This window comes from Drosophila innubila, chromosome X (genome assembly GCF_004354385.1).
Source record: "Drosophila innubila isolate TH190305 chromosome X, UK_Dinn_1.0, whole genome shotgun sequence".
NCBI classification, from domain to species: Eukaryota; Metazoa; Arthropoda; class Insecta; order Diptera; family Drosophilidae; genus Drosophila; species Drosophila innubila.
The window spans coordinates 13,810,003-13,833,578 of record NC_047626.1 but is presented as its reverse complement, the minus strand read 5'-3'; the positions used below and the strand labels follow the sequence as shown (position 1 = coordinate 13,833,578).

At 36.8% G+C, this 23,576-nt stretch overlaps 3 protein-coding genes across 5 annotated transcripts; 1 reads left to right on the top strand and 2 right to left on the bottom strand.

Moving 5' to 3' along the window:
• Positions 1-2,251: 2,251 nt before the first annotated feature.
• LOC117781659 lies at positions 2,252-3,751 on the bottom strand. Of its 2 annotated transcripts, none has more exons than XM_034618469.1 (2): positions 3,606-3,751; positions 2,252-3,540 (listed from the first exon to the last, which is right to left on the bottom strand). In XM_034618469.1, exon 2 carries the CDS (start codon positions 3,469-3,471, stop codon positions 2,731-2,733), a length of 741 nt encoding a protein of 246 aa, XP_034474360.1. In that variant the 5' UTR covers positions 3,472-3,540; positions 3,606-3,751; the 3' UTR covers positions 2,252-2,730. The 2 variants fall into 2 exon arrangements, with proteins under 2 accessions (XP_034474360.1, XP_034474352.1); XM_034618461.1 differs by having other exon boundaries at positions 2,252-3,551; positions 3,606-3,749.
• A 2,332-nt stretch (positions 3,752-6,083) lies between these two features.
• On the top strand, positions 6,084-23,576 carry LOC117781640 (monocarboxylate transporter 12). 2 transcript variants are annotated; one of them, XM_034618435.1, is made up of 10 exons: positions 6,084-6,283; positions 6,373-6,586; positions 12,753-13,114; positions 15,026-15,145; positions 15,212-15,810; positions 15,880-16,071; positions 16,137-16,262; positions 21,927-22,257; positions 22,935-23,135; positions 23,215-23,576. In XM_034618435.1, the coding sequence occupies exons 3-10, from the start codon at positions 12,955-12,957 to the stop codon at positions 23,376-23,378; spliced, it is 1,893 nt and encodes a 630-aa protein (XP_034474326.1). In that variant the 5' UTR covers positions 6,084-6,283; positions 6,373-6,586; positions 12,753-12,954; the 3' UTR covers positions 23,379-23,576. The 2 variants fall into 2 exon arrangements, with proteins under 2 accessions (XP_034474326.1, XP_034474319.1); XM_034618428.1 differs by having other exon boundaries at positions 6,084-6,586.
• LOC117781653 (putative fatty acyl-CoA reductase CG8306) lies at positions 16,421-20,422 on the bottom strand. The gene is made up of 7 exons (XM_034618448.1): positions 19,914-20,422; positions 19,762-19,850; positions 18,444-18,553; positions 18,180-18,381; positions 17,754-18,122; positions 17,538-17,687; positions 16,421-16,609 (listed from the first exon to the last, which is right to left on the bottom strand). Exons 1-7 carry the CDS (start codon positions 20,403-20,405, stop codon positions 16,528-16,530), a joined length of 1,494 nt encoding a protein of 497 aa, XP_034474339.1. The 5' UTR covers positions 20,406-20,422; the 3' UTR covers positions 16,421-16,527.

The window sequence follows — 23,576 nt, the reverse complement described above, 5'->3', positions numbered from 1 at the left end:
ATTGAAAGCAATAACGAATGACAATGACAGCTGATTGACAACTGAACAATTGCAAATCCAACAACAAGAAAAACATGGCGAAAAAAGAACAAATTGCAGTAATCAAATCAATATTACAAAAAAAGATGTATTGCCAAGTTGAATGCAGCACATTATCTAATGAGACATCCTTTCTGTCACAATCTATCAAATTAGTCATTTCAACATATCCAAAGGAAGCTGACTTTGTTTATGATACGAACATTTGCTTAAAAGTTATTTACCAAGTTTTCAAGGCATCTAAGCCTGGCTTAAGCAAAATTGTTTTAACTTACCATACTTTTCTTTTAAGTTGTATAGCTGACAAATAAATTGATTAAATAAATAAATAATAATAAATACAGTTTAAGCAGACTTAAAAAAATAATGTTTAAAAATTCAAGCTTCCCTCAAAACACTTCTGGCGTTAAAGCGCATTAAGTACCGGCTTAACTTGTCTCATAAACTTGGTAATAATGAGTGGAAGATAAAAAAAGTTTATGTTCCGAACTAATTCTAAGATCAGTTGATTTAGCTGATAGACCTGAAAAGTTTAATAATAAAGACAGCTTAACAAGATGGAAACTCCTCTCAGTTTACTCAAACTAAAAAAAAATTGCCTAAAATAAATACATATTAAGGGGCATCGATTTTTTCGAAAAAAAAATGGTACCCCATATTCGTAGTCTATGGTCAATTCTAAGATGTTTTTACCATGAAACTATAGTTCTAAAATCCTTGCAAGGACGAAAATTATGTTTTAAGGACAATTTGTCTTTGTATTTTTAAGTCCTGGTCCTAACACGAGTTTTGATACCAATCTTGTCAGGATCGGACTAAAAATACTAGATTTGGTAACAGTTCATGATAAAATTATTAAAAAATCACGTTTTTCAACTCAAAAAGCGGAGATTAGGAATTGATTTTAGAACTATGGTTTCTTGGTGAAAATATCTTAGAATTGACCGTAGATTACGAATATGGAATACCATAGGTATATTTTTTTTTGGCCCATACAAACCGATGCACTCTAATACGACTATAAAAATATGATTAATTCTAGCACTCTCTTTGTGTTAGTTTAAGAACTTAAGAGAAAAAGAGAGGGAAAGATAGACTATGAAAATCAAATCGAAAGTCTCGTGTTTAGGCTGTAGCCTTGACGATGACTTGTTTAAATAGTACTTGTATATACGTATAAAGTTCGAGAGATTAAGTGAACCGCAGACCTCAGACAAAAACAAAACTAATAAAATTGTGAAAATATTTGTTATTGGAGCACGTGCTTTTAATCGACATTATCGTGTAGTTTTTATTTTTGAAGATGAACCAATAAAACACAATATTCGACAAGCTTATCTTATCCAAATCAATAATTTATGAGCTCCATAAAAAATAAAATAAAGAAAAAACTACTGTGTAAATTGAAGTCGATTTCAACATGCTCGATAAGACCGGCTAACAATAATCCTTGATGCTCTAAAGAGGCTGTTCAGGGCGAACGTTTATGGGATTCACCTTGAAACTGCACTCGCCATGCTTTGACTATGTGACAACCTCAAGTTCCGTTATGGACGAGGCTGCAAGTGAATGCACCTATAAAATGTATATATAGTAGTCAATATATGTATGTTATACATATATGCATGAACCTAAGACCAATATGTATGTAAAAGGTGTTCGTTATCAATGCTGCGAGAGGCTAGAGGCTACATCCAATCTGTCGGCCATTGACCAGTTCTGGAACTCGGACGATGAATCCGAGTGGAATTTCCCCTAAGACTATGACCGTGAGAGCAATGCTAATTAATTTGTACCTTTTTCTATCCCTAGGCAACATCAGAAATGTTTGGCTTAAATGTTTAATGTAGTTTTTTTTTTTTTTTTTTTTGGCACATAGACTTCTATAAACTCCACAGAACATTGCGATATACCGTTTTATTTTTTAGTATTTAACGTTATATGTTATTGTTATCTATCACCCTTCTTAGTCGCAAGCAAATCGGTTAAATAGAGCGGCAATAAACGCTGTTTTAATTTTCAAAGCAATACAAGCTCCTAAAAGTATGTAACGGATATTACAATACGCGGGTTCTCGACTATAGCTTTTTCTGACTACTTAGTTTTTTCTGTGTTCGCCCTTAATATATGTATGTTAAACTAAACATTTTGTTGCAATCTGACAATAAAATTAAAGTTTACGAGTGTGTGTAAGTGGGACAATACAGGGTAATTAGTCGTCAAGCAATTGCTGTATTTATTGAGTAATTTTACATAGTATAACTGTCATAAGAGATGCAGATTTAGGGTAGGTAGGCAGCTGGAGAAGCTGTCCGAGTATTGACCGTAATTTTGAGTTGGTGTCAACGTCGTTATCATCGTTGGCGTCGGAGTACACAGTGAAATTTATGTTTGGAACATGTCCAGGGGTAATCTAAGTCTCTGTCATTGTTCTCTGTACTCTGAAGAGGCACACACGCACACATACACAAACACAAATGAGGAATAGAAAAGAAAGACGAAAAACACGAAACTCTCGGAAATGTGCTTCACCTAGGCGAACAGCGTTATCTTAGTTGTTGTCGATCGGGAGCGGGCCTTAAAATAGCGTTTTGCCCAGTTATAAAAATAGAAAAAACTATTTTAGAAAATGCCATCTCGATCCCGCTGTGCGCTGTGTGTGCTGCGTTTGTATTCCAGGAGCGGCTGCGGTCAAATGATGTGCAGTTTCCTGGCCAGCCTACACAACTGGCTCCATAGGAATGCGGGCAACGAGTTTGAGATCTGCGGTGGTGGTGGTGGTGGCGGTGGAGCCGCTGGCTGAACGCACAACAAAATGCGACGCAAAATGGCCAGGCGACAGATGCCACGGCAAAGCAAGTAGCAACCGTTAAGCAGAGAGATGCACAGGAGCAGCGTCTTCAGCAGCGACCACAACGAACGTTCGCGAAGCAACCATAGCTCCTGCAAAATTGGATAGGTGCCTCGATAGGGTCGCGGATTTGGACTCGGTGTTCGCGTCCGTCGCATTATCAAAGTCGGAGTCCCAGTTGGAGTGTGGGTTTGAGCTTGGCTCACACTCTGTGCCCCTGTGTGCTTCAGAGTCTGTGTTTGTGCCTGTGTCTGCTTCAGCATCAGCGTCTGGGTGCCAATTGTGCGCTGCAGTGACTCCGCATTGAGGCTCACCAGCAGCTTGTCGCACTGTGTGCAGTGGAAGGCGATCTCGGCATTCTCCAGCACCTCGTAGAAGCTTGTGGGCGGTGTTTCGTCCTCCAATTGTGGCAGATTCTTGGCCGACAGCCATTGGAAGAGTTTCGTTGGCTGATACGGCATTGGACCGTCACCATGTCCCTGAACCGGCAGATTATCCATGATGCAGCACCAATTTGGTTTTGAGCTCGAATTCAGATGATTGTTTGATGATCCTGTTTTATCCGCCGGCAATTCGTCCATGATCACAACAATTGTATTTCTGCATGTGTTGAAGTGATGTATGTATGTGCATAAATATAAAAGCGAGGGCTGTACGAAAACTATTATCTATTATGCCATAATCTTTGAAATTGAATCATTCTTTATCAACTTACCAACTAAGAAATAGATGTTTCAAATTCTCAATTTAATGAGAATTTTAAGTGACGCTTTAAACAAGTTAATATCGCACATAGACATTTAATTCAAAGGCGCCCCTTCCAAACACCCGCACAAAGCTAGCTCCGCTCCTGTGCGCTTTGAAATTGATTTCGGTTCTGCTCTAGTTGCATCTTGCAATCGTTATCGACATTGTTATCGCTGGGCTTGTCGAATGCTCTAGCAACTGGCATTTGTGGTAGCAGTTAGGGTGTGGTGAGTATATCAGATGCATTACAAGACTTGATTCGATAAATATTTCGCCTAGCTTTAAGCAATATTGGAGGACTTGAGACTTAACATGGCAACAAACGATCAATCATGACTGCGATCCGGTCCTGAATCGAACTTTATAAAATCGATTCAGTTGGGGATTTTAAGTAACCAATTTTTTAAGTTAAATTTATGTCTAATCCGAAACGAACCACATTCTTAAAATAAAGCTTCGCTTCAATAACAAAATTTCATACTTTTCATATATCTCTTCATAATTTGAGACTTGAACAAAGGAATTCAAAAAATTATAAAACTACGGAAAACTGAAAACAATTTAAAAAGTAGAAATATATGAAACAAGGCTCAAATTTCGAACTAGACGTTTGGCTTTAGGAATTTTTAAAACCTAAATCTCTAAATTTTGTGATTAATATTGAAAATATCGACAACAAATATTTGAGCTTTATTGTGTATGAATAATGAAAGTTGAAAAATATAAAATTTTTGTAGAATATATATTTGAATTACAAAATTTAAATTCCATTCGCAGTGTTTGGTTGTTAATTGGATCGGTTAGGGTATTTATGTATTTGCTGATGTAATGGAAGTTTTACACTCTTGTTTTGCCAAAGGTTGTGTACGAATATATTGAAATCAATGTAAAGCAAAACAAAGTGAATTCGCTTATCAATGACTCGGTATTCGTATGTATGGTATATATGTGCATATGTACGTGTATGTAGCCTGGTCGCTTATCAGGTCGCATTACGACGACGATCGTAAATCGTGTGACGGCAACGACGGCGCTATGAGTGCGGTTTGAAGGTGGAGGAGGGAGGAGATCGAGGCTTGTTCGGCGCGATCACGAGTTGCGCACCTCAAACCCGAGGCACCCTTCGCGGTTCTTCCACTTTCACCTTCCCGCTCTGCCTTTCTCTCTCTCTTGAACTTGGTGCGCTTCTCCTGTGCAGTTCGCTAATATAATTTGATGGTCTCGCACTGATTAAGCTCAGGCAATAGCGATGTGGACGATAAGACAATCGATGACACTACCAAGTGACAGGGCATAGACCAGAGATTCGACGATCGACGAAAGTAGTCGTCTCATCTTCCTCCCGCCCTGCCACGCCCACGCACCCATTAATAATGGCCTGCTATCAAAAAAAGTATTTTGGGTAGAATCAATTTTAATATCGTTTACTGAATAAATTAGGCGCACGGTGCGAAACGCATGCACAGTGGGACGAGCCTAACAATACTACATTACATCAATAATCGTATTTTATTATTATATTTTGTTTTCTTCACAAGTTTCTTGCTAAAATCAGTTTAAATTGCTCTCTATTAAATATCTTCTGGTTAGTTCACAATAAAGCTGAACACACTGTGCGCCGCTCTTCTCCAGCAAATACATTTTTAAAGATTTTTTTTTAGTCAGAGAAATGTGTTAAATTTGAAATTATATCGAAATGTTTATTTTAATTGTGGCACCCCGACCACAAATACCGCACAGAAAATTTTACAACAGAATTAAATATAATTAATAAATAACTGATATAAAATAAAACTTAATCGGGCATTTAAATTCAAGCTTAAAATGTTCAGTAATTTTTTTGATTCAGATATACAATATGCTTACAGCTTGTAGCTCTGTCATTTTCTAAATATTTCAAATCATATATATCATAAAAATTGTCCTTAAATGTACAAAGATTTTTCTCATGCTGTATTTTATAAAGAGTTTTGAATTTCATGCTTGTTTGCAGATTAGCTTTAAAAAATTTGAATTATAGAAAGAGAGAGATGGGGGAGAGAGAGAGAGAGAGAGAGTCGATGAGAGTAGTTATAATATTTATATACTCTTGATTCTATGAATTCCATAGTTCAACAAATTTGTTCATTTAATTGAACACTAATCCCAAGCTTCCCCCTCCCCACCCAACGAGCTGTAAGCCCCTCTACCACCCAACAACACCCGTATTTCTCTTCGAAATGAAAAAAAAAAAAATGAAATCATGTTACGAAGCGTACAAAAGTTAACGATTCGAAAATCGCTGTGATAAGAGTCTCTAATTCGAATCTGATTGTGTCGAATGTGTTGCTCTCTCTCTCCCTCTCTCTTGCTCGCAGTGATAAGGCAAAGAGAGAGGGAGAGCGAACCTGAGAGACAGGGAGCACAGTGATAGCGAGAGTCATTCGTAGATTTGTGTCGCTCGCTGAACATTTTTATAAGTCATTTCATTTTAATCGGCCGCACACTGACAACAGCAACGGCTGTGTCCACTCCAGAATTAAGTTCTGGAATAATATATATCCCCCTTCGTACTAAACTCCTCCAAAAAAATCGAGAATACAATCCAGCTAGTCAAATACAGTTTCAATTACCGTTACACTCTACTGTCGGCAACGCTTTACATAAGTACATATATAGATACTTATATATATATATATAAATATTCTTTTTATTTTATTTTTTTTCCGATTTTTGAAACCGCGTTTTATTTCAAGCTCGTGCATTCAGTTTGAAATCAGCAGCTTTGCAACGCGCATCAAGTGGAAAGTGAAGTTCTTCTACAAAATAAAAGAATACACAATAAATCCGTTGATTTCAATAATACATGAAAAAGTGCAACAATTAAAAAAGTAAACAAAATACAAATACATAAGCTTAATATTATAAGATTCAACTTCGGTTTCAGCTTTAATAGCAGACTGAAATCAGGTAAGATCTAAGCAAGAAGAAAGAAATTTAACAAATTAAATTTAAAGCTCGTGTGTTTTTTTTAAACATAAAATAAACAAAATATATGGAGCAAAAGCAGGAGGGATGTGTGTGTGTGTGTGACAGTGTGAGAAAAGTGTGTGTGTGTGTGTGTGTGTGTGGGGGAGTGCGTATATGATAAACAAATAGTAAACGACTCCCCTCATCACTGCAGGTTGTTGTGAGAGTGCAGTACTTAAGAGAATTATCGATATTGCAGCGATATCACCCAAATGGGGGACTCTTCCCCTCTGCATACTCATACTCATAACGTGTTGATAATGATGGCAATGAACTTGTTAAAACAATACGCCAGAGTCAAGAACAAAGCGAAATTCGTATATAAAATGATAGAACTCATATTCGAGACGCCTCATTATAAGCATACCATATAATCTTTTTATACATATACCTTATCTTAGGTCCCGAAAAATAACATAACATAAAATGTCGAGAAAGCAAACAAAATAAATGCAATTAATATCTAAAAAATTTAATTTAAATGGAAACCGAGATCAGTTTTTTATTAAATACAATAAAATATATAAGAAAATGCGTAAATGTAAATATATATAGTACTTGCAATTAATGGCAGTGGGTCAATTGGCTGGCCTAAAGGACACACAGATGCACAGGTAGAGCAAGGGGACGATGATGGTGGGGTGGGGAAGGGATGGGGCATGGGGCATGGGGGGTTATTGAAGTCGCGTTAAATCAAAGCCAAGGCCAAAGTAATTAAATGCTCTGACCGCACAATTCGAATGCATTATTGAGACAGACGTGTTAATTAATAAAATGCTAATTAATGCTATCTGTAATGAACAAAGTGCAAGTCCGACAGTGCGACAGAGACAGCCCGACAGAGATAGCAATAAAGACAAAGAAATATGCAGGCGAGTGATGGAAAGAAAATGCAACTACGACATTCTTTTTGTGTTGTGTGTCCCCAAAGATTTATCAACCTGATAAACAGTGTGTCAAGTAGTTCTTTCAACAAATTACAATTTTACGTGCAAAAAAAAAACAACTTTCTTTTACCTTCTTAGCAGAAATTGTGACATCCATTGCGTAAAACTATTTAAAAAAAAATTTAAATCTAATGTGCCTAGTGTTTTTATTTTGCCAAATTAATTGACCAACTGTCTGTTATTTTTTGCGAATTTGCAAAATCATTTCCATCGCTTCCAGCACTGTCATAAAAATAAAAAATACTCTTAGCAACAATTTGTGGTGAGGAGCAAGATGAGGTTTCTTCTATTGATCTATTTCAGTTGCACCGTGAACTTTGACCTGCAATCGTTACGGTAACTCGCGTATCGCATGTTTACTCTTCCTTCTTGGCTTCTCCTTCGGTCGCTTTAATTATTGCCGTTGCCAATTTGCAACATTTATGGATTTTGTAAACTTGCACAGGGTATTCTAATTATATCACGAAATATGTATTGCATTAAAGCAGACAATGAATGCAATATATCCTATAGCTTTCGTAGGAATCAACGTTTAGTAACAGTCTTTTTTGTTCTTCAAAAAAACTCAGTAAAACTAACATGTTGTTTATTTAATAATATTTAATACAAATAGACCAAATTTGGTTAAATATTATACACATGCCAAAGAAATGACAATTTCAAATTGAATTTTATATAGTTTATGTTATTATTTTTGGATTTAGGATAGGTCAGTAAAGCAGCCCGCTTGACGCACCCCCTTCCCTTCCGTCCAACAATCTACGCTGAATCACCCCTCGTCTTCTCAAATGTAGAGATTAAGGCAAAAAGAGTGAGATAGATATAAAAAAAAATATTGTTTCAGCTGACGCTTTATATTTATCATACATTGACTTAGACTCTATAACACTAGAGTGTAGACTTCAGCTCGGATAAGCACTATATCATTTTGGACATTTGCCTCATACTCTATAAATTCTGGAAGAGGGTCAACTGTTCACTCAGACCGGAGCTGATAATTTTTTTATTATTATTCTTTAACAGTCGAAGTGTTAAAAGTAAACTTTAATGATGGATTTATAACGCTTAACGAAGTTTAAATACGCTTTCGACTTTTAGGCATTTGTGGATAAATTCTTATCAAGTCTTACTGATTTTTTACTTAAGTTTAAATTAACAAGTTATTTTCTTTAATATTTGATTATGCTAATTAATATTATGAATGTTTTGTTTTTTACTTATTTACTTTTCAATAAAAAAAACATTATTATAAAGAACTAGTTCTCTAATTCAAAATGAAATTTGCTCTTTTATTGTGAATCAGGTCAGTGACTTTTCTTCCGAAGCAATTAATCATCTAGTTATATATCTTAATTATAATTACTTTTGTTCATATGAGTAGATAAACTAATTATATTTGTACTCATTATACTTACTCATAACTTTCATGCCAATTAAACTGATTCAACTATATGTTAGTTCCTAAAAATATATAATTATTTTTAATCACGTTCGTAGACTTAACTTTCGTTTCATTTACATCTCACAGATTGTCTAATGAAATTCAATTAAAAACATGACGTTACATACATTTGTATATATATTTGTTTTTGTTCTTTGTGAGTTGCGGGAACTTTTGATCATATTTGTGTTGTGTTAGCGGGGGCGTTAATATTCTATTAAAATTAAGACGTGAGCGTAAAATTATTTAATATAAGTATATGACGGATGAATCTATTGAGTGGCCGGTTTTAAGACACAGATCTCTCTCATTTGGTTCATCGTCTCACGCTGCGTATGCGTAATATTATTGTTGTTGCTAAGATTAATAGCATCATTCTCCAGCTATCTAAACCTACTTACCAAATAGTATATATATGTGTATATATTTTTCCAGATTATGATTCTCCTGCACGGCAGAAAGTCATGGTCAGGAATTTGTTCTGATTTCTTTTCCAAAACACATACGAATTGTTGTTCTTGTTGTTGTCCACGCAATGATTAAGCAGGGAGAGAGAGAGTGAGATAGAGGCAAACAGAGGGTAGGGGAGGTAGCAGGAGTAACGGTACCTGGCGCTCTTCGCATTTCAAATTTTAATTGTCATTAATTGCACAAAGCGCCGCTGCGTGAAGTGACTTGTGATTTGTGACCCGCGACTCGTGACTGCAACTTGTGAGTCACTTTGTGAAGCAGGCGCCGTTTCCTGTTGTTATTGTTGTGTTGTTGTTGTTGTGTTGTTCTTGTTGCTGTTGCTGAGACGCCCCTCGTTTGGTTCAAAACTCAATTCTAATCAAGTTGCCTTTGTTGTTGCTTTAAGTTAAACTTTGTTATTGTTATTGTTTATGTTGTTGTTGTTGTCGCTACTATTGTCATCTGCATGAAGCTGATAGTAGAATGTGAGGGGGCTGAAGGGAGGTCACTGTGGCACTTTTGTTCCCATTTCAATTTTCTACTATTTGCATTCAGTTTTCCTTTTAATTGTGCTTATGCTTCTAAGGCTGCCTGTGTGTGTGTCTCTCTCTCTCTCTCTCACTCTCTCTCTCTCTCTCTTTTTTCTCCATCTCTGGCCTTCTTCTTCCACTTCATTTCCCTCGCCTCTTGTTTTGCCATATTTCTGCTATTTGTGCATTATCGTGTCATTATTATCATCGTTTGCCATTGTTGCAACTTTTGCGCATTGTTTTTACTTGACAGCAGCAGCAATAACAACAAGAACAAGAAAGACATGCTTACATATGTATGTACGTGTATGTATGTCTGTGTGTACAAATATAACTGCATACATATGTATAACATGTAAAGCATGCATGAACAAACCACATAGTACATACATACAATACATACATACATATTTACATATGCTTTTCTGCATGAGGCATTTAAACAGCTGACATCAGTTAAAATAAGTGCAATTAAATGCAATTGCCCTACTCGTTGATACCCTCGAAATATTACTAGCACTCAAAACAAATTTAACACGTTCTTCCTTCTTTCATTGAGCATACCCTTTCTTATTTATTTTTATCGCTACAGGGTATAACGAAATACTTAACACCTCTTGGAAACATTGAAAGTACACTCAGCCCAATAATATTCGCACACAAATTTCAACCGTTTTTAACATACAAATTTACCTTATTTATTAATTTATTTTATTTTATTTTTAATACATGTAGTACAAAAATTCCTTAATCATATGCAAACAAATACATTTTTATAAGTTGGTTAGTGTACAATTACATCAATACTTCGGTGATTTAATATATTTTTTGATGGATCATTATATGATTTTTAAATAATTTTACAAAAAGTACAAGCTTTAGAACGGATTTGTATCTGAATAGAATGATCATTTCTAATGAAATATCAGAAAATTTGGTTTCTTTACTTGCTTACTTTTTATACCATCGAACTTAAAGGGGGTTCCGCCGCCTGCTTGCTTCACTCGCCTACCCCCGACCTCGTTTCGCTCGCGGTGAGCGTACTTGACAGGAGGATACTCTGTGAAGAGGCTACTCTGTGCACTTAGATACTGTTTGTTACGCCGAAGATTTGATGCCCTTGCATAGCTCTGTGTTATATTTTTGACTGATTGTTCCGATGTCAGCTATATGATATAAGATGTATAAGACAAAAGAAAATTTGCGAGTTTGATTGAGCTATATCCAGAAAAAACAACAATTTTCATCGTAATCTTTAATTATTGACCAATTGTTCCCGATTTTACCAACTTTGGTCAAGACAACAAACAAGTTTTTTAAAGATAAAACTAGATTTTCGACCGATTATTCCAATGATATAGTGTTCCGATCCAGAAATAAAAACAAACCTAATCAGCTGCAGACAAGTCATCTCAGTCTTAATCACAATTTGGTGAGCGCATAAACGTATATTGACTTTGGCTCAGCTGACGATTGTTTTTCAACAATTCAATGCCTATAACAATATTATTATTATTATTATTATTATTATATGTACTTTGTATACGTATACATATATGCTTGTGAATATAAATACTTACGCTGGGGGTCCATATTACTGAGGATGGGCTGATAATCAGAATAGCAGCTATGTATATAAATGAGTTTCATTAAAAGTAATGAAACTGTTTTCACTTTATACATTTATTTTGCTGATCGGGGAATGGTGGACCATTTCACACCCCCCCTCAGAGCGTCTGCGCCCGCGCAGTTCAAAAAGTCGCTGATAAGAACAAGAACAAGAACAACAACAATGGCAAATACCACTCGCTGCCTTACGACTATCAAAGCCACTTTTCAGTCCTATAAAAGTTTGTTGTATTTTATTTTTGTTATTTTCCCAGATTGACAGCGTTACGTCTATTGCCCCCTGTTGTCTGATTGACGGGGAGTTCAGAAGGTGGCGACGCAACCTGATAACCGCTTCGATTCGGTTTCAGTGGCTCAAGTCCAAGTCCACGTCGATTATAATCGAAAACAAATTATAAAAGAATAAAATTATATTTTTTATCGGCGTACTTAAAAAACCAACAAAAAACTCCTTACGAGGTAAAAGTATAGTGACGAAAGGCTTTTCATGCCCCAAAATTTCTGATATTCAATTTTGTGATGAACGATATTCAATTCAATGCATAAATTATTATTTAAATATAAAAAAAGTTTATTATTCGTCACGTTGCGTTAAAAGTTCGACATTCTTTGTACCCAAAAATAGCTTTTTTGCACTTACTATATAAAGTTTTGTTGCTGTGCAAGATTGTCATTCAAATTTTTGCCGGGGCTGAAGAAGACGTGACAAAATTGTAAGTCAAACTTTATTAACTTATGTTATAGGGGAACCAAGTTAGGTTAAAGTTTGTATAGTAATTTTTTTTCAGTGCAATTTCGAGAATTAACAGAACTGGTAAGTTACAGATTTTTAACATGGCAGGGTTCGAACCCAGTTATTGTTCAAACTGTAGTTCTAATTATGTGATAGGTCGGCGACTCTAGCAACTGAGGCATGGGAACACACGTATAAAAATATAATATAATATAATAATATGATATTGCTAATTTAGAAAATAATCTAGCTAAAGACTGTTCTTTAAATAAGATATATTATTTTATGATTCTTTAGTCAAAGCTTTAAATGTTGGCGCGCTATAAAAAAAATTCTAAATTTATATATTTATAATTGCTTTCAATTTCTATTTCAGTTGCTTTCAGCCACAGACGATCTACGTGCAACATGCCGCAACAGCCACAGCCATCAAAGTCGCAACGCAGTTAGGAAATTTCAAACAAGACAAAGAGACAATAAAATCAGAGAGGAGATATAAGAGAAGGAAAGAGAGAAGATAATAGAAGTGAAGAGAGAGAAAGTCGCAGCGCTTTCACACATTCCACAAAGACAACAAAATGGTGCACGGTCCGCCAGGCCGAAGAAAATCCCAACAACAACATCAGCCGGGAAACGGAAATGCAATCTGTGAAATGGAAATGGATTCAATGCCCACGCCCCCCGATGGAGGTTGGGGTTGGGTAGTCGTCTTTGGTTCCTTCATGATACACGTTGTCAGTAAGTCCACATTCTGCAGGCCCAGTGCACAGTGGGGCAAATATCATTTTCCTACACATACAATATACTATATAGTATTTGTATGCCAATCTTAACAAAAAAAAATACAGAAAATTAAATCAGGCATCAAGCTATAACGTTCATATATTTAATCAGCTAGTTTGCTTTCTATATACATATATGCCAACTGTAAATAGTATTTGTACAGTTAGTTAGATAATGCTGTTTTAAATTCCATATCTGAGTTTAATCGTATAGATTAAGGTAAGCAATAAAATGCCCAGGCATATGTAAGGTTATAAATGCGTATTAAATTGGCACTTTACCTACATAATATCATTTCTTATACTGTCTTATTAAATAGTTTAAAAACTAAAATAGTTTATTACTAGATTAAATATAAACTCATTTTAATCCGATATATATTGAAGAAAATTAATATAAAATTTTAATTATGAAGTTAACTTTAGACATAATTTATTAATATGCAACATTATAATTTAAATATGCTAAGATCAATACATATAGGGACATAAAAAGGGCAAAAAAAAAAAAATTTCAAGGATAATTGTCTTCATTGCCTACTTTAAACAGATTATCATATCTGTACATAAGTATAATCTAATATACTAATACGTGTATAACTGTATCTAAGACTAAACTGATATGATAAGCTAAAAAGATTTCAAGCTAAATTTAAGCTATAAGATCAAGCGCGTTTAATCAACAATCGCAACTCAAACAGTGATTAATATAAATGTTAATGATTAACATCAGTGTTGAATTTCATGGGTTATCGTTGGCTAGCAACCACTGTGCGCAGATTTTTATTTGTTTTAAATTTTTTATTTAAAGTAGCACATGCTGTTGACGATTAGTGATAAAGAATAGATCCTTTTTTTAGCCGCCCGACAACTGCTTTGGAGCTGCATTCATAAATTTAAAAAATCCCCCTCCAATACATTCATTTTACCTTGTACTTCTTCACCATAAAAGTGTGAAAACCCAAACATTGTTGTTGTGTCAGTCGAAAGCCATAAAACGTTAGTTAACTGTTGATTTATAGTGGGGGAAGGAAATTGCTATAGGAAAAAAAAGGGGGAATGGGGCAATAGCTATGCCACAAATGTAATGTTTTAATACATAATTATTAATTGGGTGATTGGACAAGTGGCCAATCACTAATCTTATCAGTCGGCTAATTGCCCCGGCCATAAGAAGCTCCAAATGGTCGGCTCCTATCTGGGTTAGTTTTAACCATACATATATGTATAGTAAATGCCATACTAACTAGTATTTAATGCCATCTAAACAGATTGATAACTTTGTATTGCCTAATTTAATGGTTGTACGAATAGTTATGTCTCAATTTTAATACCTTATTTGCTGCCTAGTTTTTCGGGTTTCAACCCATTTAAATCTTGAAGGGTGGCAGCGCTCTGTAGTTAAGTTGTCCTTGCTGCTTGGCGTTGCCGTATGTGCAAATATGTGCAGACGTTGGTATCACTGTTTATACATATGTATAGTATGTTAGCATATATGTATGTATTAGCGAATTCAACTAAAAGATCAAGGAAGGTTAACTTTAGCATATAACTTTTTAGTTAACATTTACTATATGTATAACTTGATATTTTTTAGTTTTTGTAAAAATTTTTGAATATAACCTTAGCTATAGCTATCTTGTCAAATCATCCGTTAACATAGAAAATTTAAAGTTTTCGCCAGTTTAATTACAAGTTAAACTGGCATTGAACATTAGGATGAGAAAATAACCTGACCTAATTTTTACTTTCTTATCAACATAGTTGTTGATATTAGTTATTAGCTTGTTTAACATCAAGTTAAACTGACTGTTAACATGAAGATGAGAATATAACCTAACGTATTGAAATTTTTGAATAAACTTAGCTGATGGCATGACGTATTCCTTTGGCATATTCTTTGATGAGTTTCTTCTGTACTTCAATGAGGGTAGAGGCTATACCGCCTGGATAGCATCTATAATGGTGGGTGTTACATTCGCATCAGGTAAACCTAGCAATGATTCTATCATCCATTTGTGCATGGTAAATATGATTATCTTTTGGTTTCCAGGTCCTATCAGTTCGTCCTTTGTAAATCGGTACGGTTGTCGAGCGGTTACCATTGCGGGGGCAATTCTGGCAGCGGGTTTCCTCATTGGCAGCATGTTTGCCCAGAATGTGGCCACGCTAATAGTCACCATTGGCTTTGGTACTGGTCTGGGATTCGGTCTCATCTATTTACCGGCGATTGTCAGTGTGACACAATACTTTGAGGCGAAACGTTCCCTTGCCACGGGTATCGCCGTCTGTGGTTCAGGATTTGGCACTTTTGTCTTTGCCCCTTTGACGTCGGCACTTATTGGTAGCTATGGCTGGCGTGGTGCGATGTTAATCATTGGCGGTCTCATGCTCAATTGCATCATATTTGGGGCAATGTTTAGGCCACTGGAGGCGCCACAGCCCAAAGCTGCCAAGCAGGCAAAAAAAGCAACAATTAAAGATCAAAATGCGACACCAGCTGAGCTGGAACCGCTGAAATCGAAACCCGTTACGGATCAGTATCTGCAGCTACCGCAACGCCCAGATGCACCAGCCATTGTGGGTGGTGGTTCCGCTGCCAACGGACTCTGTCGCTCCAACAGTGTGGGACACAACCTTAAGCCGGGTCTGGTAAGTAATTTAAAAGCTGTACACAACTGTACCTGCACCTGCTGAACTTTGACCTTGCCATTTTCGTAGAACAACAACTCAAATGGGTTGGGCCTGGTGAATGGACAGGCGCTGACCACCGCCACGACGGTGGTGAAGAGCAACAGCAATGATGACATCGCTCGCACATTCGCCAGTCAGCCGCAGTTGATGCCGCTCCGGGATTCGCATCGGGAGCGTAGCGCCAGCGGTACCATGTACCGACCGGATGCGCTCTACCAGGTTCGATCTGGAATACACTTTTCAATACCGCAGCCATAGTGGCTCACATGGTACTTTCGTTTCAGGGCTCTCTGCACAATATACCCGAGTATACCAGCTCACGTAATGATCTCTCCCGCTCACGTTCCGGTTCCGGCGCCATCAAGCGGTACGGCTCCCTACGCCAGAGTCATCCGCTGGGTCAGAGTCAGGTATGAATTATGTGCGCAATATTCCTGCTCTCCTCGAGTTCTTTTTAATCATTATTCGTTTCATTTCGGAAATTCAATTTATATTGGATTTAAAAAATCATGATATTAAATCCTGAATTTTAGAATTTCCTGAATTTGTATTTAAATACATTTAAAACTAGGTTTTGTATCATTTATTGGGGTTTTCGTAAGAAATACTTAGAATTTAGCAAAAAAAAAAAAAAACCATTTCTCCGATAAACCGAAGCCGATATATAAAATATATTTAGAGCAGATAGCGATACCAGAGCCAGCTCAGAAGCTTGTAGAGCAAATAGAGGCGGAATGCAGCGTATAAGCTTTGCTTGCTATAGAACAGTGAAAAACAGGAAGAGAGAGAGAGAGAGAAAGAAAAGGGAGATAGAAAAAAAATATATATAAAAGTGAGAAATCCGTGTTAAGGTGATGGTGGCACTGAAGTATCAGGAAACATGAGAAAATATTATGGGGTGTTGGAAAATTTTAGAAAATATGGGACAGTAAATATAGCAAAAACTAGTCGAGGTCCCGACCATAGGATACACGTTACTTTTATCAAAATATATAAAAGTACTTTAAAGAAATTACTTGTATTGCTCTGATAACATTCATTCGCAATTACTGCTTTTCTAGTTGTCCGATCTTGCTGCGATTCAATGGGATAATAGATAATATTAAAGACCACAAAAAACGTACTATCTTAAAAACTGTGGGTGTAGTGGTTTTTTTTTTGCGATTTGCGGGGGCGAAGAGGGGCGTGGCGTAAATCTAAAACAAACTTGATCTGCGTGGGGCTTTTAGAAATCTGTGTGCGAAATTTGGTTACTCTATCTCTTATAGTCTCTGAGATCTAACCGCTCAAACGGACGGAAAAACGGACATGGCTATATCGACTCGGCTGTTGATGCTGATCACGAATATATATACTTTATAGGGTCGGAGCTGCCTCCTTCTTTCTGTTACATACATTCCAACGAACACAATATACCCTTTTACTTCTTTTTTAGGTACAGGTATATAAAAATGGGAACTATTACGAAATCTTGAAATCTACTCAGGTCAGCATTGGTTTAGACAGAAAAATCAAGTAGTATCTGAAGAAATCAGAAAGTATTGGAGAAGTATAAGAAACATAGAGAAGCCACTGCATATATATCACGAAAAAGCAAGAAGTTCCGAAATGTTTTGAAAAGTGTGGGGATGGAAACTGTAGGGATGGATGTATTAGGAGAACCATAAAGTGTAAGAAATACTTACATGCGCATAATTATCTGAGCTCGGCGCAAAGTGCTCGGATCCTCCTTGAGCAGGTCCCGTCGAATGCTAACCAACATATTCCGACAGGCGGAGACTAAACGTTCTTCGGAATCAGCATATTCATATTCATCCCACACATCAAACTCTGTGCTGTAATTAGGGTCAGTAGGGTTTATCTCTCCTCCAACAGAGCATAGATCTATTGAATTGTCTTACTCTCTGTTTAGCCTAATAATATCAGCGATTTCTGTTGTCCCGGGACTGTCATAATTGTTGAACATAAACGGTTTCATTACCTCGAGCGTGTGATAACTTTTTCTCATGATGCCCATGATTGCGGGTGGACGTCCGAAGAGCATCAATAGGAGGTCAACAATCAAAGCGGGTATTATCTGCTTGGTGAAGACCAGGAACTTGTAGGCGAAACGATTTTCTGTATAGTGACAGCCGGGCACCATGAGATTTTTAAGGAATGCTCCAGAATACCATAGATTCATTTTGTCCATACGTTCCGCCATTTGGATAAAGGTGTGAGGTATGTGGGTCTTGGAGGATGTCTGATATACCAGCAACTCCTTAGGCGGACTGCGCAGTCGCGAAAGTCGCATTACACTTCAAATTGATCACATGGAGATTACTTACCCGTTGCGATAGGCCTCATAGCCAGCTTTGGCATAGTAGCACAATCCCTTGATGCCCATATCCTGTGGCGTTATGTCCAAGTGAATGTCACGACCTATGTAGACGGTCTTGAGCAATCCAGCACCCACCAGCGAAAAGAGACCCATAGCACCCATCAGGGAGGGTGCATAGCCCGGCAAAGGTTCACGTACAGCAAAGAGCACTAACGAATTCCGTCAAAGTTTCATTAAAATAAGTATACGGAAAAATACGGCTGCCACTTACCTATGGAAGGACGATAGACAAGTACGGGCAGGCGCTTGTGATAATCGTTGACCAGAGACTCGCCCACGTTTTTGGTAAAGGTGTACGTGTTGGGAAATCCCACGGTCATTCTGTGTTGTTAAAAAAACAAGAAAGTTATCTTTGACAAATAGCGCTGACAGGACCCAAACCCTCATATGACAAAAACTTAGTTTTTTTTGGTACAACTAAAAAAAAAAAAATTGAAAATTTCGGTTTTTTTTTTTTTTTTTGTTAATATACCTCAAGAAACAACAACATTCCACATACTAAAGACTATGCTCAACTAACCTTCCCATAGTAAATTTATGATTTATCCAATTTTACCCAAATATGGTCCAAATGTGTAAGACAACTAAATTTTTATAATCTGTGAAATTGGTTTAGATATCTCATAAAACAGAAAAATTTGGCTTACTGAAAGTCAATATCACACCTTCTGGAAGTCATCAAAATGACAAAAAGATTAGCTATAAAATGTTATTACTATGCCGTTTCTCTATAGATTAAAAAATCATATCCTAGATGACGCCTAATAAATGCAGCTATACAAATACAAGCTCAAACCATATGTCCGAAATTTTCTCCAGTTTTCTAGAATTGTAATTGTAATGAATAGCGGTATAACTATCAGCTTTTATTCAAAACTATTTATGATTTATTCATTAGGTTTCAGAAAACGTAAAGCTTTTTTAACTCGGCTATGTTATTATGGAGTTATGATTCCAAATGCAGGTGCACCTCTAAAACCAGATTAAAAAAAAAAAAAAAAAAAAAAAAAAAAAACTCTACCATAGAAACAATTTTAAAGTTGTTTTTTGTCACCTGAGTCACCGTTTCAGAAGAGAAAGTTATAATTTGTTGCCAAGTGCTATTTGATATCGGTTTTAATTTGCTGGTGAAAAGGTGTCTAAAATCGGTAAATAACCTTGATTTGCTTGCACAGACAGACCTATTGTAATTTTTGGATGAGGGTAGAAGATTTGATTATTTTTTGTTAAAATATTTTGAATAACGAAAAGTTTTGCATTCAAAAATCAATTTTCGCCCGATAGTTTTTTAATGCAAAATGATATACTAATCGGAAGTCAGCCAAACTTATAAAATGTGATAGCTACATGATACATTAAGTTTGCACCTAGTTTCCTGATCACTGTGTAATTACAACATGCACTGTGAGACTTGAGAATAAATGAACAAACAAGAATACTACTATATACAAAATATACTTAATGGGGTCTTTCATGCTCTGTCATCTATAAAAGAAAATAAGGAGAGAAGAGGACTGTTGCAGACTCACTTAGAGGTCAGCGCATCGAGCAATCCATCGTCCTTAATCTCGTTCAATAATCGCAAACAGAGTCGCCAGTCCATGGGTGAGTTATAGTACTACAGGAAGGTTCATTATAGGCAATTCAATAGAAAACGAAAAGGAGGTAGTCCCATACTTACCTTGGGCTCTACACGCTTCAGATAGGGTTGGCTGAAGAAGGTGGATACATGCACAAAGATGCGCAGTTGATGCAGTTGCTCGGCAAATTGTAGAGCCGCAAGGGTGCCACCAACGTTGAGCTGAAGTGCCACACGGAGTGGCTCATCGAAGCGCACGGTGGCGGCACAATGGAACACTATGGAGACATCCTTCAGCTGGCGATGGTCATCGGGTGAGATGCCCAGACGTGGCAGGGATACATCGCCCGGTATTGCAATCAGTTTGTTAACCTCATTGGGTTTCTGCATGCGCAACACTTGAAATATGTTCGCCTGGCGCAGTTTCTCCATACGCTGCTCGGCGCTTAATTGTTTCTTCGAGCGGAGTAGGACATAGATCCGTTTCACATTGCAGGAACGGAGCAGTTTCTCGATCAGAGCCTTGCCCACGACACCCGAACCGCCCGTGACAAAGATCTCAGTGTTCTCATAGAATTCTTCCAGATGTGCCATTATTGACAATAGCCTAGCTCGTGTTAATCGCCCTGTGCACACTGACAGACTAATTACTATCGGCAATTGTGTCCCCGAAGTATTGTTACCCAGTTGCGCAATTCGTTGTGCACTCAAAATTATTCATTATTCACCAGATCATCGGTCAACACAAATAGCATAAGCTACTTACATGCCCATATGTAAATCAACGTCCGAATTGCACCAAGTAATACCCTACTAACCTTACCCCTTCCTCCAACCCATATATGCATATCTATAGTCGTACCCTTAACCGTACCCCTTACGGTACCCCTTACCGTTCACCGTTCTCTAAGTATAACACCCGTCGGGACGCTTCAGACACAATCCGTAGGTAGACACATGCCGGCCGTGAGGGAAGAACTACTTGAACTAGCTCGAAAAATGTTTTGCGAACTAGTTCAGTCTGAAAAGATTACTTTTGTATTTGAGGGACTGAACAATTTCGCGAAACAACTTTCCACCTACACTCAGAAAAAAAATCAAGATTTCCGTAAATAAAAAGGCAATGTTCAAGTACAAACGATCTCAAAAGCTGTCTAAGTTCGGAATTTCTAAAGTTGAGAACAAAAATCTTATTTCAAGTTCGGTTTTAGCAAGTACGGAAATCTTAAAAATAGATTTTTTGGGTATACTTTAAGTACGTTTTGGGTTTAATTCAAGTCTGAAAAAATAAGCCCAAAATGAACTTGTTTCTAGAACAAAACATTGTCATAATTAATTAATTTTAATCTTAAAACATACACTAGTATGTGTACTAAAATTTTTCAAAATACCAAAATTAAATACCATTTATTAATAGAGTATTTTCTTGTTTAGCGACCTTTCGAAATAGGTGCTGATTTTAGCAGCGATCCAACCTTAACGTCATATATGCGTAGCTAGAACCAGTTGAGGAGTCTAAGGTGCGACAATGAAAAAGAAATATGCCAAAACGTACTTGTTTTTAGCACGAAACGATCTTAAATTTAGCTTCCTTTCAATCTTGAAAAAAAACTAAAGTTAGTACAAAAAAATCTTAAACTAGTTTAGTACAAATAACTCAGTTTTTTTTGGAGGTATGTTTTCGAGACTCACGGATTATATATTTTCTATGGTATATTTTTTTGAGTGTAGTTCAGTCCCCAAAGGCCCGTATCAAGTAGACCAAAAAGAGTTCTGGTAGGTCATATAAAACAGCCAGGGTCGTAAAGAGAAGAAGAAGTAGAATTTGACAACTATACCATAGAAAACTTTGCGCGGGCTGAAATTTCTGGTCTACTCCATTCCGGTCTTAAAGCCCGTTTCGAGTAGACCAGAAAACGTTCTGGTAGGTCGAAATTCCAGAAGAGAAGAAGAAGGAAAGGAGCTTGATGACTATATCATTGATATATTGACATACAATGTAAAGAAATTAATGTCAGTATGAGGAAAACTAATCCGAATTAATTTGGCTGCGCAAATAAAACAGATATGAGCTTCAAAACTAAAGCTAGCTATGTATTTTTGTTTGATCCACAGGAACTGACCAAATGCTGTGGCTGCATCAGCTGCTCGAAGGAAACGCGCGACACGTTCGCCGAAATGATGAACTTCTCACTTATGAAGGACATCATATTTGTCATATTCGCCGTCTCGAATTTCTGCACAAGTATCGGTTTCAATTTGCCATATCTGTATATAGGAGCCCAGGCGAAGACTCTTGGTATTGATAAGACTGACGCCAGCTATCTGATCGCCACCATAGGCGTGGCCAACACCATAGGACGCATCATCTTGGGCTACATTTCGGACAAGCCGTGGGTGAATCGTTTGCTCATCTACAACCTCTGTCTCACTGCCTGCGGCATCTGTAAGTACAGCTAGTCGGCCAACTCACCGCTAGGTGGCGCCAGCAATCTATTGTAAATAGTTTATTGTGCGATCATTTTGAAATTTTCGGAATTGATAAAGAATATTGTAAAATGTGTGTATACTTAACTTTATTATTACCTGGCACTGTCCTACACAGTGATAACAAGATTACATCTGTGGTATATTCTGATCTATTGTAAGAGGAAAGTCTCCAAGATGGTCAGATTCCTGGTTAGACAGATGCTGATTATAATGTATATACTCCATAAAATTACGCTTACTTAACGTAGAATAATATAATATTATTTTCATGTTTTATACACAAATAAGAAAATATCTATGTATATATAGTAAATTTTTTTCCATAAGAAATAGACCTTATTGACATTTTACATAATTCGGATGCTGATTATAATCTATATACTCCATAATATTACACTTATTTAACGTCGAATAATATAATATTATTTTCATGTTTTATACAACTGCACAAATGATATTTTTATATAGTAAATTTTTTCCATAAGAAATAGACCTTATTGACATTTTACATAATTCATTTGGCTGTACCATATTTTATTTACATAGCAGAATACATTGTACTTACATACGTCACTATTTTGCCCTCTACAATGAATAGTTTTTTTTTTTAACATTCTTAATTTTGACTTGCAGCTACAGCGATGGTGCCACTGTGCACGGACTACTGGTCACTAATGGTGTACTGTTCGGTGTTTGGGTTCACGATCGGCGCTTATGTGGGCCTGACATCCGTAATACTCGTCGATCTGCTCGGTCTGGATAAGTTGACCAATGCATTTGGTCTGCTGTTGCTCTTCCAGGGTATTGCCAGCTTCATTGGCGCGCCTATTGGCGGTAAGACAAAACTACAAATTAAAGCTAAAGAATACGCGTACAGATTATCTATATTATTATTATATTTTTGCTCTTCCAGGCTGGTTGTTTGACATAACGAAATCGTATACGGGCGCGTTCCTTATGGCCGGAGTGATGATAGCCCTCAGTGGCCTGGTCATGTTTGTCATTCCCCCCCTGCAGCGCTATCAGAACCACAAGGCCGAGCGAAAGCTCAATTCGGAGCAGTTGGCGCTTAGTTAGCTTCTCTCTCCCCGAAAATATTGGGGGGGAGGGGACTCTAGGGGGTTACAGGATGCGAAGAGCGCACATAATGCTCAACTCCAATCATTGACTTTTTCGTATACAACATTTACGATTATTATTATTGTTAATTATTCTAATTGTTTTTTTTTTTTGCTCTTAAAGTATAAGGGAAATTTTTATAACAATGATAAAAAA

Excerpts from the sequence above, each read along its gene's own strand:
- LOC117781659 (XM_034618469.1), bottom strand. The coding sequence starts at position 3,471 with ATGGACGAATTGCCGGCGGATAAAACAGGATCATCAAACAATCATCTG.
- LOC117781640 (XM_034618435.1), top strand. The coding sequence starts at position 12,955 with ATGGTGCACGGTCCGCCAGGCCGAAGAAAATCCCAACAACAACATCAG. Across the intron at positions 16,263-21,926 it reads ATCCGCTGGGTCAGAGTCAG|GAACTGACCAAATGCTGTGG; the intron begins GTATGAATTATG and ends TTTGATCCACAG. Across the intron at positions 23,136-23,214 it reads CATTGGCGCGCCTATTGGCG|GCTGGTTGTTTGACATAACG; the intron begins GTAAGACAAAAC and ends TTGCTCTTCCAG.
- LOC117781653 (XM_034618448.1), bottom strand. The coding sequence starts at position 20,405 with ATGGCACATCTGGAAGAATTCTATGAGAACACTGAGATCTTTGTCACG. Across the intron at positions 18,554-19,761 it reads CTCGATGCGCTGACCTCTAA|AATGACCGTGGGATTTCCCA; the intron begins GTGAGTCTGCAA and ends TTAACAACACAG. Across the intron at positions 18,123-18,179 it reads TATGAGGCCTATCGCAACGG|TCCGCCTAAGGAGTTGCTGG; the intron begins GTAAGTAATCTC and ends GCGACTGCGCAG.